Below are 19,297 nucleotides of genomic sequence, written 5' to 3'. Positions count from 1 at the left end.
CGATTGATATGGATGAAGTGAAGATCAAGTGGGGGCGAGTGGTCTGAATGTTGGGACTTGGAAAAGCAAACGCAAGCGTGTTGGGAAATGCGGCCTCCTAAATCGGACACCACAGCCCACCCCAGGCCCCTGTCGCTCCAAAAAAAAAACAGGTTGCCGCTGGTCACAAGACAGAGATCACGTGACGTTTGTTTTTATTGTGCGTTTTGTGTAACGAAGGAGGTGTGTTCCTGTGTTTATTTGTCTTGTCACCACAACGTGGCCCTAATTAGCGTGCAATACCTGGCAACCCCTTACCTTAGTACAGACCGATTCACCCCGTGCCCTGATCAATCTCAACGTGCATCCTACACAGTCCCATCTCAAGGGAGAAACACAAATAGACCAAAAAAATGTGTTGTGTCCGTATTGAAACGGCTGCACGCCGTATGGACCTCATAACTCAATTTCCCTGTACAAGAATACGGGGTAAACCGTATGGGTTGACAGCGATGAGGCGTTTCGGGTCAATTTATCCTCAGTTGTGATAAACTCACATGCACGAGAGGACGTACACTCCTCCTCTGTGCGATGGTGATCAACTTGGCGCAGTAAACTCGCTCCCCGTATGCGTTGGTGGGGGGAGGGAATGGATGGAGTTAGTTCCCTGGCCGACACTGAAGAGAGCGCGAGAGAGATCATTCTTGCTCGACCGGTTTGGATGACCGACCGAGTGAGTGTAAGCAGCAGCAGCCTGGAAGAAGGGGGAATCGCTACAGGCTCGGTTGTACACACGTCCTGGAGCGAGTCAGTTCCACGTGTCCCGAGGCCAAGCAAGAGAAGCGGCGAGTTTCTCCCAACTCGCCCAACACCAACCCAACAACAGTTAAGTGGAGTTCACCTGCCGTTCGCTAACCTCGCTATGTTGAGATAGAGTGTTGAAAAGTGCGGTGAATATTTTCTGCGCATGGATGTTCAGTGCGTCGGGGTGGGTGTAGACTCTAGAGTCTCACCTGTGCCGGATTAAGCTCGTGCGGGGCCTGTAGCACAAAGGGGCCCTACATTTAAAAAAAACACAAATATAAAAACACGACATTTTAACTTGCACAGTAAAGTAATTGGATTTTTTCATTCGCTATACGACAATTCGCTAACCTTAGTCGTTCATAAAAGTTGAAGTCGGTATAGTACTATAGTAATAGAGCAAAGTGGAGAATCACTGAACCGGAATTGATAGCTTGAAAGCATTTAGCGCGGGGCCCTTGAAAGTGCGGGGCCCGCAGCCCGTGTATGGTAATCCGGCACTGAGTCTTTACCGATGGATGTGGTAATCTGGACGAGGACAGCAACAGGGGGGCCCGAGAGGGCCCACTCTTTGAGAGTGGCGTAGCACGGTTGGCTACGTGCGGTGCGAAAGAAGTTCAACGTCCATGCAAAGACTCTTTATCTTGCATACGAGGGAGCTGGGCAAGAGCTGGGATCCAGCCGCGTCCTCTCGAATCTCGCCGTGACCGCCAGTCCTGGGCCCTGGAGGGTACCATATTGGCCTCCCGGCTGAACTATTGTTTAAGCCCATGTGCTTGTATGGTGGTTAATGCTGCATCCATAGGCAATGCGTGTGCTGCAAGCTGTGACAACTTAACCTGAGTCTGGATGGGTGTGTGTGTGTGGAGGGTTAAGCTTGGGGTTTTTGTGTGTTAAATACTGTATACGAATGGGCTGGCTGTTTGAGCAGATGCCGTAACCGGCTGTACCACAGTGACGAGCGAAGCCGCACTACACAGCGTTGGTGCGATTCGTCTCGCTCGGTTCTTCTTCCACCACGCGTTTGTCCCACTCATGCGGGGATGTTCCGCTCTCCTTGCCAACCTTCTCCACGCTGCCCGGCCCTGCACCATCTCTCTCTCCGCTCCTCGGGCAACCATTTCCCGGTCGCAACCAAATCGCCCCCACTACCACCACCACCTCCTCTTCTGCCTTCATATTGATCTCTTTCCATCCCACTCGCATCGCTTGCCACCTTCTGACCCACACAATGTTCCTCCTGTCACTCCAACACGACCGAAGCACGCCCACAGCCTTTTTTCTCTCGCGGTTGTTATTCACTAAACTTCGGAGGAGGGTTGGCCCCACTTTCGCCGAGGAGACGACATCAGTGCGAGAGGGGTCGCCACGTATTTCAGAGCAGCACGGTGATGCTGCTGATGATGTGGGGAGAGTTCACGTGCTGTGTATTGTCGGTGGTCCCGCACTAAAGGTCAGTGGCCCGCGGGCCTTGCAGTGAAACAACACTGGACCAGCCGAATGGAATGGCAAGTAGTGGGTAAACCGTGTTTGTATAACTTGACACGGTCCGGGTTTAAAGTTTGTGTGGGCCATGTGATGGATAACAGCCGCGGCAGTAGCGCGACTGCTGACAACTGTCCGGTCTGCCCCGAGATGCGGGCGGAGTGGGACGCTCACCGAGATGTTAACTACCTCGCCTGGTATCCACGAGGTCGTGGGTTCGATCCCGACGCCTGCTGTATATTTCGAGTTTGCGTGTTCTCTCTCTCGCACTCGCCCTCTACCCCTGCGTGGATTTATCCCCTGCTGTAAATTTCCACGTGATAAGCCACTCAAGTTGAGCTGTGATTCGTGATCGCCAGGTCGCTTAAAAAGAAACAAGAGCGGTATAGATCATTGGGGGGGGGCGGACTTTTCTGGTAAAATAAAAAAATATATAGTTTGAGTTTGTGACGGGTCGGGCCTGGTGGTGTCAGGGTCACGGGGAGGTCCGTGCCCCCTCGGATTATTCCCCCCACACATTTGGTTTAATGTCGCGGCATCCCCACCGGAGGTGGTTTGCTGCTGGCTGGCTCATTGGTGTTGGCCAGAACGGGCAGAGCCGCGGCAGACAGGAGTGACGATTATATGAATCGGCCGTGGGCATCCCCTAGGTCGACTCAGCCTCAAAGGAGTACCTGGTGCGGTGTGTAGGGAGATAAAGGCGGTCTGGCGTGGTGCTGGCCACCCACCCACCTCGTGTGCCGTGCCGGCCTTCATAGGTGCTCGCTAACAGCACTTGCCGCAACAGTCTGTGAAGGCTACACGGGGGATGTCTTTTTTTTGGGGGGGGGGGGGTCTTTAATACCCTGCTAAAATCTCCCCGACTGTGTCGTGTCATCTCCTGGTGCGACCAAAGCTAAAATAAACTCCTTTAAAACTTTTTTTTAAACGATTTTATTAACAACTTCGTTTAACTCGCGGTCTGAGAGGTACGTCCGTGGCGCCTGCGTTTTGTGGGAGCCGATTGCACAGTTTAGGGACCGCGGCGGCGTGTTTGACCTCCACAAATATATAAGTAATAAGGCGCCCATACAAAATGTAAATTGCTTTAAAGTAGCGAATTCATGTATTAAATGATGCCAATTTGGAAAGATGGCATGCATTGTCACCGGATCTGAAGTACGTGTGCAAAATGTGGAATTGATTGGACAACGAGAAGCGGACGAAATTTTGATTACAAGATTCGACCAGGACAAACACGAGAGGAATCAAGTTAAGTAAAACCGTTGGAAAAAAAAGAAAATCCTCGACCTTTGCTTGTTGTCACCTGGCTGACCGGTGCTGTTGCTGCCCCCATGTCCCTGAAACGCCGTCGTACTCGACCGTGGTGGGGGAGATGTCGCGCTCGGGATGCTGGAAACGTGGGCCCGCCGTCCCAACGTTTGGGGGTGACATTCCTACTGCTCTTGAAAATACCCGCGGACCGAGCCTCTGCGCAGTGGCGGAATGAACTTTTTATTCAGAAACAAAGTTCCAAGAATTTCCATTTAAAGCTTTCGTGACTGCAGGGATTCATCTTCTTGGTTTCTTTCGGTAAAGTCACGTAGAAGGGAAATAATAAAAAATGTTTTATTTATAAATAATAATAAAAAAATAAGACATGTTCTATTTTTCATTATTTCGCTTCTACGTGACTTTACCGAAAGAACCAAGAAAAAGCTCAATAAATGTGGGCAGTTTTTGCCAAGAACGACATAGGCTACCGTGTCGGGTGGTTTTTGTTTTTAAAAATAGCCACTAATTACCCAAACACCCACCCCTCCCCCCCAATCACTGGCATTGATGTATAGTGCCTTTTGAGGTGCCATGAAAGGTGCTGTACATAATCTTGGTTCTTTCACGTAAGAAGGGAAATAATACAAATTAAACAATGCAATTCTCACGACGTTAAGATTTCATTTTTATTATTTCCCTTCTTACGTGACTTTACCGAAAGAACCAAGAATATGAATTCCTGCAGTCACGAAAGTTTTGAATAGAAATTTGCTGTACATAAGTTGAAATTCAAATTTTTTTTGGGTGAAAAATATCTTTAAATTCTATACTTCTTGATTATCTAGCAAACTAAGCCTAAACGCAATGGTGGAATCGACTCCTTTAAATAAAGGAGAGAAAAAACATTCTAAAAAGATTGGGCCGTTTTTGGGCAAAACCTTAACGGGTTAGCGTTGTTGGGGTTATTTTTTGGTGAAAATAATCGATACTTGAATTTGGAGCTTTCGTGACTGCAGGAATTATTCTTTGGTTTTTCGGTAAAGTCACGTAGAAATAAGAAATAATAAAATTACATAAGTGTACGACGTCTCGATTGCAACACAAGCAATCATCATCAGGTACAGAAGAGCTAAATTTACGAGAGAGAGGAGACACATAACCGCAGATATATATACAGACCCAGATATAACAGGGGATGCAGAGAGAGAAAGATAAACGTGGGAGCACACTAAATCAAACAGGGTTAAGCAAAATTTGGAAACCATATAACGCAACACAGACGGTCGGTCAAAACACAACGCAAATAACGTAATCAACCAGACCTTGCATTGTGTTTTGACCGACAGTCTGTGTTGCATTATATGGTTTCCAAATTTTGCTAAACCCTGTTTGATTTAGTGTGCTCCCACGTTTCTCTCTCTCTCTCTGCATCCCCTGTTGTATCTGGGTCTGTATATATATCTGCGGTTATGTGTCTCCTCTCTCTCGTAAATTTAGCTCTTCTGTACCTGATGATGATTGCTTGTGTTGCAATCGAAACGTCGTACACTATTATGTAATTTTATTATTTCTACGTGACTTACCGAAAAAAACAGAAAAATAATCGATGTAAAAATTCCTACGTTTTATATAATGCTCAACAAAATTGGCCATTTTTTTGGCAAACAACCCCTTAACAAATTTTGATTTAAAGCTTTCGTGACTGCAGTAATTCATATTCTTAGCTCTTTCGGCAAAGTCACGTTGAAGGGAAACAATAAAATAATAAAATATATATAAAACAATACAAAATTCTCACGACGTTTCGACCATAACACAACGTGACTTTACCGAAAGAGCTAAGAATATAACCTCTTAACAAGTCGTCTTTTTTATTTGAGGGGGCGAAAACATTGATTGCTAAAAATCAAAATTCCAAGTTGATAAAAGAGCGAGCACGTTCTTCAACGTGTTTTTTTTCCCCTTCACGTTATGCATTAGTGTGTCGCTGGAATCGTGGCGCTGGTGTGCCCCCACGGATTAAGAACCGCTGCTTTCCCGATTCGGAGCGATTTAACCATTCAATTGCTCTCGTCAGAGCGTTGGTGGCATTGCAGGCTACAAACCACGCCACCTTGATGTTTATATAATGTCAGGCAGCGCAAAAGTTACACGGTCCAATCCGTTATCGTTGCCATGTTTCGAACAGCCGACATAGGGAAGACGACACGGGGAGTGGTGGCTGATTGCAAAACACGTTTAATCAGTAGTTTCTTAAGGCAGTAAGGTGGCCACACAATGTTAACTGCACAGCAGCGCAAAACAGGACTTCTAGAACTTTAGTTCTTCAGTATATATATTTATCTGTGAATTGGTTTCAGGGGTAGGGAAAGAAAATTATATTTTCTATACAGTCTAGAACTTACGTTAAATAAAAAAAATCGCATCGTTAATTTTGCCTCTGTAACCAGAGGCTGAAAGACAGACTGCCAAAAACAGTACAAAGCGAGAATCCTCATCGTCGTCACGCATCTTTTTGTTACTTTTGAATTTTTTTTTTACAAAATAAAAACCAAAAAAATGGCTTGCGCTAAATACAGGCCGAGTACCACGTGACAGCTAAAACTAAACAAGTACCGTCGTTTTGTTGGCAAGAGGTCCCATGGGGTGACATGGGGGGGGGGGATAAGGTGGGGGTGTGTGTGCAAGGTCGAGGATCGGGCACCCGAGCCACCTTTGCAGTCCGTATTCTAAGTCACGGCCTGGCTCAGGCTCGGCTCTGGCTCAAATGAGTCGGCTTAAAAGCGCTCAACTCGAGCCGAGCCACGGCTGTGAGCTGCTCGTGGTGCCCGTCTTTGGGAACGGCCGAGCGACCCAAGCCTGAGCTGGGCCGCCATAAAGAATGCGACCCCAAGGACTTGTCAGGACGGGAGCAAAGCAGCGATCTTCATGTCTGCTCGCCATCCATTGTCAATCCTGGAATATATACACTATGCTGGAGTATACCATCAGTCTTATTCGAGGGATTGCCAAGAGGGGGTGGTTGATGGGGGCGGCGGGGGGAGAGGTGGAGGGGGGGGGGCGCTCGCACGGGAGGTCAGGTCCAGTGTTGACGATGAGCGACTTTTAAGGCGTAAAGTGCCAGAGTGCAGCGGGGGGGGGGGCGGGGGGGTGGGCGAAGGTACCTCTCTCTCTCGCCCCACTATGGCCTGGCCGTACCTTCGTGTGAGGCATGATACCGTACCGCTAACATCGACGCGCAATTCCGATTTTTAAGCGTAAAAAAAAAAACACGGTGAAATGGCGTAGTCGTAATCGGGGTGTACCATCATCGCTGAAGGCACGATTTGTTTTCGTTTTTCCTCTTAAGTGATTCCGTTGTGTCCACTCGGCCCATCGCCCCCTCTCGGGTCGAAACAAATGAGTACCTCAGTGTAAAGTGGACGGTGGTGCGAGTCCCATCCTCCTTCGGATGGACTTTGCCCACCCGTCTTAGGAATGTGGAGTTTACTCCACCGGCTCAAGGCCTGCCCATGGAGACGAGCGCCGACTTGCGCTCGAGCGTGGAAATGCTTTTCGACTTCACAAGGCGATGGGATTTTTTTGAAGGCGGCCGTGTGGATTGGCTGACGCACACAGCTGGCTGCTACCTCCTCAGGGGGTAGGTTCACTCTGGATGACTTCACACACAAGCAACGCATTGATAAAAATAAATTCCGCTGGTAGATAACACTGCCCTAAAAATGAAAAACTATGAACGGAAACGTTTCGGGCAATGGCCCTCCTTCGTTGTGACTTTACACGGCACCCCCCTCCCGCCATCACTTCAAGCTTCTCTGAAGCGACGGTGAGGGTTGGTTAAACGTTAAGAGAACCAGCAGCCAATCAGGGTCTGGGCGGTACAAGGTGGGGAGGGGGGGGGGGCGGGAGGGTGTGGGTTCTAATAATTTTGTCGAACATTCACGGCGTGACTCGCCACGCGATACAAACGTCAAGCTCGAACGCGCCAGCGCGAGCACTCTGCCGCGTGACAACGCGAGACTCGACGTACGTGTAAACGCCAAGTCTGAAATACATTCTTTCTGGGACGGGCGGTGACGGAGAGGCAGCAGCTCTTGGTGGTGGTGGGGGGGGGGGGTGGGGGGCGGTTCACGACTCCGACCCTGGAGAGTTTTTGGGGGGGGCTGTGGGGATCGAGCGCTTGAGGTCGCGGAAGTGCGTGGCGGAGGCTAAGGCCGTGGGCGAGCACGTGCGCCCGATGCGGTCGCCAACTCCCGGCTCCCTTTTCCTGGAACGTTCCTTTTAAAGCTCTTTTACGCCTCGTGACACGGTGGGGGATGGGGTGTCACTCGGTCATGGCTTGGATAGGTTTTTACAAAAGGAGGTGGTATTGGGGGTGAAACAAAAATATTTGCACATCATTCGTGCGATTGAATGCACAAAGGTTTTAGTCTCCACCCAAGCGTAGCGAGGGTGCCCCACACACGCCCGCTGGCATCGCCGACAATCGCTCGTCGTGTCAAAAAGGAGCGGGCGGAGTGCGTGAGAACGAGGTCTCGAGTCTCCATAACGGCGGGACTCGAACCGCCGCCGTCGTTGGGGGTCGCATCCGGGTTAAGGGAGGGGGGGGGGAGGGAGCTGTCGCTGGGCCACCCCAGAGTCTCCGCTCGCTCCCTTTGGTCGTGCTTGGGCGCTTACGTACGCGCGCGAGAAAGTCGGTGCTGTGAGCAATCCGGGTGTCACGCACGGAGGAGGGCAGCGTTACTGTGTGGGTCTCGCCGGCTTGCCACGGTCCTCGAACACCATCTCCTCGTACACCTGCAGGATCGCCTCGCACACAAACCTGTACTGGCACTGTGGGGAGAGGGGGTGGTGGCAGGTGGAACAGAACACACACGCAGCAGCTTGAGTATTAATAGCCTTAGACGAGCCACTTAGTCATGTTCGGGATTGCATGTGGACCTAGCCTGGCACGAGCGCAGTCGTGACGTCACCGCCACGTCGTGGCGAATGGCGGCTGTTGAACGCGTGTAAATGTGTGCATAATGGGGAGCGGTGGCATAGTGGTTAGCGTGCCGCACTATGAACACGGCGACCCGAATTCGATTCCCTCTGGTGGCCAATACCAGCGACGATTATCTGAACTGGTCTTGGGCCTCCCCAAGGTAAACTCGGCCTCAAATGTGTACCTGGTGCGGTGTGCAAACATTACACTAGGGATGACAAAGGATGACAAAGGGCGTGGTGCTGGCCACCCATCCCCTCGTTTCCCCGCCAGCCTTCATAGGTGCTCGCTAACTGCACTTGCCCAAAAAGTCTGTTGTGGCTCTACGAGGGATCTTCGTATTTGTGTTTGTGTGAGTGTTTGTTTTCCAAATATCAGTGTGTGAGTACGTGTCTGCATGTGCAAGTGTACTGGAATGAAGGTGTGCGTGTGTGCGCGTAGCTCACGGATGTCTGTATCATCATCGCGCGCTGGTCCCTCATCGTCTTGACGATGTCGAGGGGGTACACGGGCTTGTAGCACTCCATCAGGCACTGCGCCGTCTCCATGGTGACGAGCACGCCCGTCCGCCCGATGCCCGCACTGCGGACAGTCGTGTGACGTCACGACGGTCAGGGTCAAGAGTTCACCGTGACCAATGCCGTAAGTCGCATTTTCCAGGAACGTAACCCCGACTTAAATTGATCATACCCAGTACTGTATATGTGCAGGGCGGCCCAAAAGTGTGGAATCGTAGGGAAAAATAACTAATTAATGTTTTTGTTTCTGCAGGCCCAAGATGTCCATATAATTATACTCGGAGGTAATCGGAGTCGGAGGTCGCTGTTGAATTTAACAGACTGCATCCAGATCCCCGAGCCAATAACACAGAGCTGTGTCTTTCCCTACGGTTCCAGACTTACGGGACTCGCTGTAGAGAGAGGGGAGGGAGAAAGGCACGGATCGGCGCGTGGGGTGCGTGTTGACGTCGCCCGCGCTTCGAGGGCGACGCGGAGGCGCGTGTACCTGCAGTGCACGACGACGGGCTGCGGTGGCTGCGCTGTGCGCTTTTCCCGCACGCTCTTCACGAACTGCAGGAACTGGTGGGGGTCGTCCGGGACACCGTGGTCCGGCCATGCCACGTACTGCAGGTGACTCACCAGCCGCTCCTCTTCCTCCTCCGAGGCGGCAGCAGCAATAGCTGCTGCTGCTGCTGCTGCGTCCACACAGTCCTCGGGCTCAACCTCCTCACTCTCCTCTTTCTCCACCTCCTTGGCTTCCGCCTTCTCTGCCTCCTCCTGCTTCTTCGGCGGCTCCTTGTCGTCGTTGTCTTCTTCTTCTTCAACCGCCGATTCTTTGCCGTCCTCCTTCCTCTCCTCTTCGATCCGTTCTTCCGCCACTTCGTCTGCTCTGCTCGCCGGTTTTGCCACCTGCAAAACGCAAAAGTGACGCTTGCTTGGTTGTTCTCGCGCGCGGCGCCCAGTGCTAGAATAATCCGTGGCAACGAGAATAGTACAAGACCCTTGCCGTGGGCATGCCCTAACCCACACCCCTCCCCTGCTCGTGTGCCCATCTCCCCAATCATCAATCACTGCAACCCTCCAGTACCCACCACCCGCTCGCCGCAAAACTACCCAACAGCACGCCTACTCATCCGCCAGCTTGTCTGCTCGCCTGCTCAATCGCCCCCCCCATCCTCCCATCCGACCACTCATCCACCCCCTTAAATACCCACCTGAACACCTATCCACTTGCCCGCCCACCTGCCGGTGTGGTCGCTCACCTTCTTGGTGAGCGTGAACTCCCGGAAGACGCACGCAAGGTTGCAGTCCTCCTTGACGCAAGTCACCACAAAGTCTCCGTGCGTCTCCGTGCCAGGCGGGTTGGGCCAGTACTGGTGACATTTCACCTGGGGGGGGCGGGGGCACGATGAGATTCGCATTCGCACCACGGGCACGTTCACCTCAACTTGCCCCTCGCTCAAATCGGCGCCGCCTTTTATTTAACCGCAAGGTGACCTCGTGAGATTCCTCGTCTCGAGCTGTTATGGAGGTTACGGAAAACTGTGCCCATTGACGATGTTGCTCGGATGGTGATGAATGGTCACCGTGGCTATGAATAGTCTAGTGGTGACTGATGAGTGTTGGTTGGATGCCGACGGTTGGGTCGTGATAATAATCATTTAGAACATGTAGAATTTCACCTTTAAACGTCCGCTGCGAAGTAGACGGGGCGAATTTGTGCGGCTAAAATAACCAGGGGGGGCGGCTTTCCGGATGAGAACCACGAACCTCTGCGACAAGCGGCAAATGCGCTACCACGAGGCCGCTTTGCCGCCGGGTGGTGATTCAAGCGAAGTTGTTGGTTGAGCGGTAGCAGGAGTAGCAAAGCCTGGTGGTGGCGATGATGACGACGGTGGTGTTGGATTGGGTACCGTCAGCGGTCATGTTGGTCAAGGCCGCGTTGCCGGTGGTGGTGGTGGTGGTGGTGTTGGCACCTTACCCGGCCGCGCTCCGTGATGGTGGTGAGCATCACGATTATGGTGCTGCCCTGCTCCCACACCATCTGCCAGAAGTCGGCCGACGTGGCGGGCAGGGGCCCCTGGCACGCGATGTAGCGATTCACCCGGTCGGCCAGCTCCATCTGCCACGAGGAAGCCACCACCCAGAGAGCACCACCGCCTCAACCTCGTCAGCGAGGACCTTCAGTTTTTGTTTTTACCGTCTGTCTTTTCCCCCAGATTTTATCGCTCCCCGTATCTCTGTGGAGACAATGATTTATATTTTGTATGTCTGTGCAGTAGAACTTCTCTCCACGACGGTAATCGCTTCCACGCAACCGGTCGTGAAGCGAGTACAGGGTATACGTTGCAGGCTTAGTTCGTTCCGATAGCATAGAAAGTTACCCTTTTTCACCCAAAAAACTTACTTTATTATATTTAAACAATTTATAGCAATTCATAAATATACTAACAAATTGTATGCACCTAACATTAAAAGAAACATGGTTAATGGATGCATTAATTAACATTTACTTTGCCTACAACAGCCCATTGTTAACAGGGGAATGGTCAGCTCTGAGCTCCATAGAGGCACGACACTACTATACACTACACTACATTATACACTACATTATACACTACACTACGTTATACACTACACTACGTTATACACTACTATACACTACACTACTATACACTACACAGTGGGCTCTATAGAGGCACGATACTATACACTACACTACTATACACTACACTACTATACACTACACTACTATACACTACACTACTATACACTACACTACGTTATACACTACACTACGTTATACACTACACTACTATACACTACACTACATTATACACTACACTATACACTGGGCTCTATAGAGGCACGACACTATACACTACACTACATTATACACGACACTACTATACACTACACACTACATTATACACTACACTACATTATACACTACTATACACTACACTACATTATACACTTCACTACATTATACACTACACTATACACTGGGCTCTATAGAGGCACAACACTATACACTACACTACATTATACACGACGCTACTATACACTACACTATACACTACACAGTGGGCTCTATAGAGGCATGACACTACATTATACACTACTATACACTACACTACTATACACTACATTACATTATACACGACACTACTATACACTACACTATACACTACACTACATTATACACTACACAGTGGGCTCTATAGAGGCACGACACTACTATACACTACACTACATTATACATAACACTACTACTATACATTATACACAACACTATTATACACTACACATTGGGCTCTATAGAGGCCCGTCCTTAAGCGATTAGTTGTTAACAGGGGTGGTCGTCAAGAGGGGTTCTACTGTACCTTGAACTTCTTTTGCACCGTACGTAGCCCACTGTACGAACCGGAGGTGCGGGGCAAGGACAACAAACTAAACACAAAGAGCAGTTCTAAAGAAATGTTGTTTTACGAACTTGGACCTCTGTGTAAGAAGAGAGGGTCCACACCCCACCTATAAACACGTGCCAGTTTTACCACACCTTTCGGCTCCAGTTGCGAGCGGCAAAGGGGAGGGGTGAACTCACGTTGATGTGGTTGGCGTTGATGTAATCGTCCTCCCCGCACAGCAACACCCTGGTGTCATCATCTGCAAGAACGAAGTGCGGAGAGACGTGAGCACAGCACTTCCCCCCGCGATCGGGCAGCTGTAGTGTGTGGGGGGGTGTTGGGGGGGGGGGTGTTGAGGGGGGGTGGAGGATGTGGGGAGCGGTAGTGTAGTGGTTAGTGTGCCGCGCTACTAACCTGGCAACCCGAGTTCGATTCCCGCTCACGGCCAGCACCAGTGACGGTTTATTTGAACCGGTCCTGGGCCTCCCCTAGGTCGGCTCAGTCTCAAAATGAGTACCCGGTGCGGTGTGTGAACATCGCAACTGGGGAGACAAAGGCGGCCGGGCGTGGTGCTGGCCACCCACCCACTCGTGTGCCGTTCAGGCCTTCATAGGTGCTGCTCGCTAACAGCACTTGCCCCTACAGTCTGTTAAGGCTACACGGGGTAACTTTGTAGGGTCGGGTGTGCCTCGGGTGTGGCTGTGTGTAGGGGGGAAGACAGAGAGACCAGCAGCAACGCACGCTTGCACATTTGTTGTGTTACGATTTATTCGCTGCTCTAACTTTAGTTTTTTTTTCACCAAGGTCCCCCTGCGGGTCTCTCTTGGAAAACAGCTCACGGCAGCCAAAGTGATCCTTAACCCCATCAACGAACAAAGACGACAACTCACACGGTGAGATGTCGCGGTAGCGATTCTTGCCGGCATTCTGGGGTAACCGGGCGCATGACATGCTCATGCCGGGCTTTTTCCTGTACAGGTCCTGCGAGAGAGAGGAGAGAGAGCACAGCGGGGCCGGGGAGTGAGCGGCGGCGTGTGTTAGGGCGAAGACCGCACAGCTTACCCACGAATGGCTGTGTACGCACTGGAAGATGGACAGTGAATTAATCAACGTGAACGCATTGATCAGAAATATCTATGAATAATAATTTCACGAATTAATTAACAGGATAATGAACACCAATAAATTGATCGCGAATTCATGAGCAAACACGTGAATTAAGCGTTAATTCATAAATGTTTGCTAATAACTAAATTAGCAAAATATTTCCAATTGAATGAATAATCAAACAAATGCACCCACTCCCTCGTGTGCCGTACCGGTCTTCGCAGGTGCTACTCGCTAACAGCACTTTGCCCCCACAGTCTGCTAAGGCTACACAGGGGAGGGACCTTTGTCTTTGTGTGTGCACGTGTGTAGGCCACCTCGAACTGTTCGACGGCGATGCCTGCCTCCAGGTCGCGCTCCAGCTGCTCCATGGAGAGGCGCAGCGCGTCCTGGCCGCCCTCGCTGCTGCCCTCGTGCGGTTCCGCTGGCTCCAGCGCCGTGTACTGGAAGTCGGGCTCGCTGTCCACCTCGTCGTCGTCCTCTTCCTCCTCCGCGCCGTACACGGCTGCCACGAGCAGGAGGATGGGGAGCACAGAAAGGGAACTATTAAAAAAAATGTTTCTTTAAATTTTTTATTCGGTGTAAGGCTCACTGGAGCTGCTGTATAGCTCTTTTTTTCAAAAGCGACCTGGCCAGCACAAATGATTGCTCAATGAAGTGGCCGATCACGTGGAAATATATAGCAGACAAATACTCTTAAACCCACGTTTAAGAGTATTTAAACACGCAAACTGCAAATATACTGGCGTCAGGGTTGGGATTGAACCCACGACCCTCCTCCTGTATACCGGGTGAGGTAGTTAACATTTCGCCACCGCGCTGCCCTGAATACAGTGGAGCCCCATCCCATCAACTTCACCTTCCCTCCTGCGCATTTCGCGGTTCCGTTATCGGCGTAGTCGTTTTTCATCGATTTGCCCACAATGTCCCGCGAATTTTATCCAAAATGCTGTGGGTGTCTTTCTTAACCCCTCCCCGTCTACAACACGCGCTAGGAACGCCCGGACACGCGCGCCTCTTCGGTAAGCGACGCGAGATTCGTATCCATTTTCCCTGTAAGTTCTCATCGTCGTCGTCGTTAAAACTCCCCCCCACCCCACCGAACGCCTCTCTCACCGTTGGGCCTCACGAGCAGCAGCAGCTCGCCGTGGCCGCCCTGGCAGCTGGAGCGGATGAACTGCACCACCTCCTCGTGGCTGCACCGGGAGATGTCGCGGTCGTTCACCCGCACCAGCTGGTCGCCCTCGTTCAGCCGCGGCACGCACATGTCCGCCTGGCGCCGGCAGCGGGCGTCGTTAGTTCACCCGCGTGGCCGGTCGCCCCCTTTATAGATCTTCTATGGCTACTCGCTCACCACGCTTGCAGATCGCAGCACGCTGACCTACCCACCCACCCACCCAATCACCACACTGCAGATCACAACACTTCTCTTTCTGCACGGCTTGGAACGCCTTCCCAAGTTCTCATCAACGCGATAAATTCTTAACAGCTTTAAATATTTCGCCGTCAATTTTTTTTTTTCCTATTCTTTTGGATATGCTGGGGCCTCTACTCGGCAGCCGTGAAAACAGCACCACCACCACCACCACCAACCATTGGGAATTTGTAAACCCTGTCCCCGTGTGCTTGGGAGTAAACCTACAAAATGTTGTCTCGGTTATGTCCTGCGTATGACGTAAAACCGCCAACTGGCGACGTCATTTCCTTCACTCACCGGCGTGCCCGGGGCCACGCGCGAGACGATAATGGGCATCTTGTGGTCGGACCCTCCCTGCCACAGACACGGCCGTCACACACGCGGCACGGGTCAGCGGCACAGGTCAGTGGCACAGCAGCGGCGGCGGCGGCATCTGGTTCTATTTGACAAACTATTTTTGTTTTACCAGATAAGGCCCACTGAGCTATGTAGCTCTTTTTCAGAAGCGACCTGGCCACACATGGATAGCTGAACAATGTGGCTTACCTTCGTGTGTATATTTATGTCAACCAAATACTCTAAAACGTATGTTTATTCTAAATGCAGAGGGAAAACCCGGAGGACCCGGAGAGAAATGCACGCGACCACGGCAAGAGAGACACACTAACTCCAAATATACAACATGCATCAGGGTCGGGATCGAACCCACGACCTCCTGCATACCAGGCGAGGTAGTTAACATTTTTTAGCCACCGTGATGATGATGAGAGAGACACACTAACTCCAAATATACAACAGGCATCAGGGTCGGGATTGAACCCACGACCTCCTGCATACCAGGCGAGGTAGTTAACATCTCGCCACCACCGCGGCACCCTCTCTCTCGGTGCCCACCCGCGTGTCGCAGTGAGATGCACAGACGCAAAAAGGGCTTGCGCCCGTTCGTGTCAGATCTCAGAAGCTAAGCAGCGACTGGGCCTGCATGGTGCTGGGATGGGAGGCGACCGACACAGACGAACACAGGCTGCCGTATGGCTGCAGAGGGCAGCGTAGCAAAAATCCATTGTTGTACTGCGCTTTGATGCTTCCACAGCTACGCTCGCAGCCTTCACCAACCCGCACTACCAGCGTGGGTTCAACGACAACCACGAATGACACTTCGCGGGGCAGCCCTAATCCAGCAGTGGACTGGCGCAAGGAGCGCCCGCCGATTGTTATTTGCGCAAGATCAGACGCCGGTACCTTCACGTTGAAGCCGAACTTGCAGTTGTCGTCCTGCTTGATCCGTATGAGCACCAGGTTTTCGTAAGGATCAGCACCGTTGAGCTGTGAAAGGAACGCAAACCGACGTCAAACTCACAGTGACCGCACCGCTGAGACGGAGGACATTCCAGTAACGCAGCCGCCGACGACGACGAATTCAAGCGCCAGCGCGGAAGACCCGGAGAGGCAGGTCTATAGAGAGAGAGACGATGTCGCAATAGGTGAACCAGGATAGCAAGACACATTTGTCCACAACACTGTGGCCTTAAAATTAAAGAAGTGACGTTTAGGACCACGGCTCTTCTTCATCGAGCGTACGATCACGATGCCAAGGACTGCTCGAGCGGACGTGGGGACGCTGGGCCCAGGAGAGGCATGAGCGGAGTAGAGGAATCGTTGCCGCTGCTGTTTAAGACGCCCTGCCATTTGTTAAGTTGCACTGCTCCGTTCTGTTGCGTCCGCCGGCAGCATGAATGTGTTCCAGGAACTAGATGCTAACATCGAGGTCTGCAGGCCGAGGCGCTCTTCCTTCCGATGTTAGGAAGCCACTGGGAGCTGTGCACTTTAAAGTCGTCGTCGAGATTGACAAACTCGGTTATTTAAAACTGCTCTTTGTGTTTAGCTTGTTGTACCTTCCCCCGCACCTCCGATTAGCACGGCTACGTTACGGTGCGAAAGAAGCTCATACATACAAGACGAGAAGGATTCGGGAGAGACAGAGTTCGTGTAGCTTTGCTATATCTCCTCTGTTGAAGGAGCGTAGTTAACTGTGGTTTACGATACGGTCCATCGTGTGGGTCACATGGCCCACCATCATTTTCGTGACGTGAACTGATTTGGGAACATTGGGATGCAAATTAACGCCGATTGTACACAAGCTCAGCCTACACTGGCAGCAACAGTAGCGGCAGGCATCTCCCATGCAACAGCAGCAGCAGCAGCAACAACAGCGGGCATCTCTCATGCAGGTAATCGCGAGTGTCGCACACCTGTCCAGAGCCGGCGCTGGTGAGATCTGTGATGTCGTAGGATCGGCTGGAGGGGGAGTTGAGCAGGCCCTCGTGCGAGTTGGCGCGGCTTGGCGTGCGGCACAAGCTCCCGTTACGCACCTTGGACGTCTGCCCCGGCGCTCGGAACTCGGCCACGGAAAACCTCTGCAGGCTGTTTGAGCGAGCGTGTGTGTGTGTGTTTGGCAGAGATGGAGACACATTATCTTATATTTAGATTTTAAAGCTTTCGTGACTGCAGGGATTCATATTCTTGTTTCTTTATTATTTCCCTTCTACGTGACTTTACCGAAAGAACCAAGAATATACATTATCTCCTGTTCACCGAGTATGAAAATACAGGAGGAATGCAAACTGCATGATAAATTTCATTTTTTAACGTGCGAATTCAGTGTGAGAGTTTTGTGCAAGCAAGTGTGCCTGCAAGTGCGTGCGTATGCCTGTGCATGCAGGTGGGGAGCAGTAGTGGAGCGGTTAGCGAGCTACGCTGAGAACCCGGAGATCCGAGTTCGATTCCTGTTCACGGCCACCAACACCGGTGACGATTATCTGAACCGGTGCTGGGCCTGCCTAGGTCGACTCAGCCTCAAATGAGTACAGTGGTACCTCGGAGACCGAACGCCCCAGAACTCGAACAATTCGGTGATCGAACAAAATTTTCGACCATTTTTTGCCCCGAACATCGAACAAAAATTCGGAGGTCGAACAACTGGAAAGAACCGGTTTGGGCCGAGACAAAGGCGAATGACCCAGTTTACTTGTAGCTCTCGTCCTTTTATCACTGTAGTAAAGTTCCTGCCCCCCAATACGACTCCTCTCATCCAGCCCATGGACCAACAGGTAATTTACAACTTAAAAAAAACTCTACACGAAAGCCCTTTTTCAAAGGTGGCAAAATGGGCTGAGTTACACAATTTTGTAGAAAAATATCCAGATAAGGCAGCCAGCAGTGGCAGGCGATTTTTATAATGATAATGCATTGAGTAATTTCAGAAACATCTTAAAACGGAGGCAGAAACAATCCTCTCTAGATCAGTTTTTAGTAAAAAGGCCCTCAAGTGAATCAGTGCTCGAAAAAAGGCAAAGAAAACCCCAGAAGGGCAGTTACCCAACGTGTTTATGGAGGGGGACTCCCCTTCTCACTACCTTCCACTCAAGCCATCCACTCTCCTTACTACAGCCAAAGTGAAGTTCAATGTTTATTCTATTAATTATAACTTGTTTTTTGTATGCTTTTATGTACTGTAATTTAATATTGTAAACTTGGTGTAAAAATGGCCCATAACAGGAGCATCCTTGGGTGGGGAACCAATTAATGCTATTTCCATTCATTCTTATGGGGAAAATTGATTCGGTGTTCGAACAATTCGGTGTTTGAACACGGTTTTGGAACGAATTAAGTTGGATCTCCGAGGTACCACCGTACCTGGTGCGGTGTGTAAACATCGCCACTTGGGAGACAGTCGGCCAGGCGTGGTGCTGGGACAATGTAATTATGCAATTTGAACTTAATATATATTCTGCTTCCCTTTCCAATATACTTTGCACTTCCTATCGCTTTTTGTATTGTTGTAACTTTTCGACCCGCCCCCTACTGGACATCTGTTAAAAAACAAATAGCTTCACAGCTCAACGGATTTCTCCCAGGGCATCGTGGTGGCGAGATGTTAACTACCTTCGCTGATCTACAGGAGGTCGTGGGCTCGATCTCAACCCTGAATCCTGTATACTCAGCAGCAGCAGTAGTAGCAGCAGCAGTAGTAGCAGCAGCAACAGCAGCAGCAGTAGCAGCAGCAACAGCAGCAGCAACAGTAGCGGCGGCGGCAGCAGCAGCAGCAGTAGTAGCAGCAGCAACAGCAGCAGCAACAGTAGCGGCAGCAGCAGCGTGTTCTCTCTCCCGCCGTGGTCGCGTGGATTTTGCTCCGGGTCCTCCGTTTTTTCCCTCCACATTTAGAATCAACATCACGCGCTTAGGAGTATTTTGGCTGCTATAAATGTCCACCTGACGATAAGCCGCTTCGTTGAGCTACCATTTGCGATGGCCAGGTCGCTTCTGAGCTATATCCTAGTGGGCCTTCTTACCTGGT

General features: G+C 50.9%; 1 protein-coding gene and 1 long non-coding RNA gene across 7 annotated transcripts in view; one reads left to right on the top strand and one right to left on the bottom strand.

Annotated features, from left to right (window-relative positions):
• Nucleotides 1–517: 517 nt before the first annotated feature.
• Nucleotides 518–14,084, top strand: LOC116943774 (uncharacterized). 2 transcript variants are annotated; one of them, XR_004402996.2, is made up of 4 exons: nt 518–864; nt 13,221–13,309; nt 13,395–13,492; nt 13,836–14,084. It is a non-coding gene; the product is annotated as an uncharacterized LOC116943774 (long non-coding RNA). The 2 variants fall into 2 exon arrangements; XR_004402995.2 differs by lacking the exon at nt 13,395–13,492 and having other exon boundaries at nt 548–864.
• The window catches only part of LOC116943759 (tyrosine-protein phosphatase non-receptor type 4-like), a 72,485-nt gene continuing 58,925 nt past the window's right edge, over nt 5,738–19,297 (bottom strand). For all 5 annotated transcript variants that reach the window (XM_076068078.1, XM_076068080.1, XM_076068082.1 and 2 more), the window contains exons 17-28: nt 17,193–17,364; nt 16,183–16,266; nt 15,238–15,294; nt 14,640–14,796; nt 13,841–14,028; nt 13,307–13,397; nt 12,614–12,675; nt 10,988–11,128; nt 10,269–10,394; nt 9,512–9,915; nt 8,953–9,088; nt 5,738–8,355 (exon numbers count right to left, since the gene is read on the bottom strand). In XM_076068078.1, coding sequence (XP_075924193.1) covers nt 8,263–8,355; nt 8,953–9,088; nt 9,512–9,915; nt 10,269–10,394; nt 10,988–11,128; nt 12,614–12,675; nt 13,307–13,397; nt 13,841–14,028; nt 14,640–14,796; nt 15,238–15,294; nt 16,183–16,266; nt 17,193–17,364 — 1,711 coding nt within the window. In that variant the 3' untranslated portion in view covers nt 5,738–8,262. The remainder of the gene's footprint in view (nt 8,356–8,952; nt 9,089–9,511; nt 9,916–10,268; nt 10,395–10,987; nt 11,129–12,613; nt 12,676–13,306; nt 13,398–13,840; nt 14,029–14,639; nt 14,797–15,237; nt 15,295–16,182; nt 16,267–17,192; nt 17,365–19,297) is intronic.

This window comes from Petromyzon marinus, chromosome 19, assembly GCF_048934315.1.
Source record: "Petromyzon marinus isolate PM22_M1 ecotype Great Lakes invasive population chromosome 19, UKy_Petmar_22M1.pri1.0, whole genome shotgun sequence".
In the NCBI taxonomy this organism is placed as follows: Eukaryota; Metazoa; Chordata; class Hyperoartia; order Petromyzontiformes; family Petromyzontidae; genus Petromyzon; species Petromyzon marinus.
This window is presented reverse-complemented; position numbering and strand designations above follow the sequence as displayed.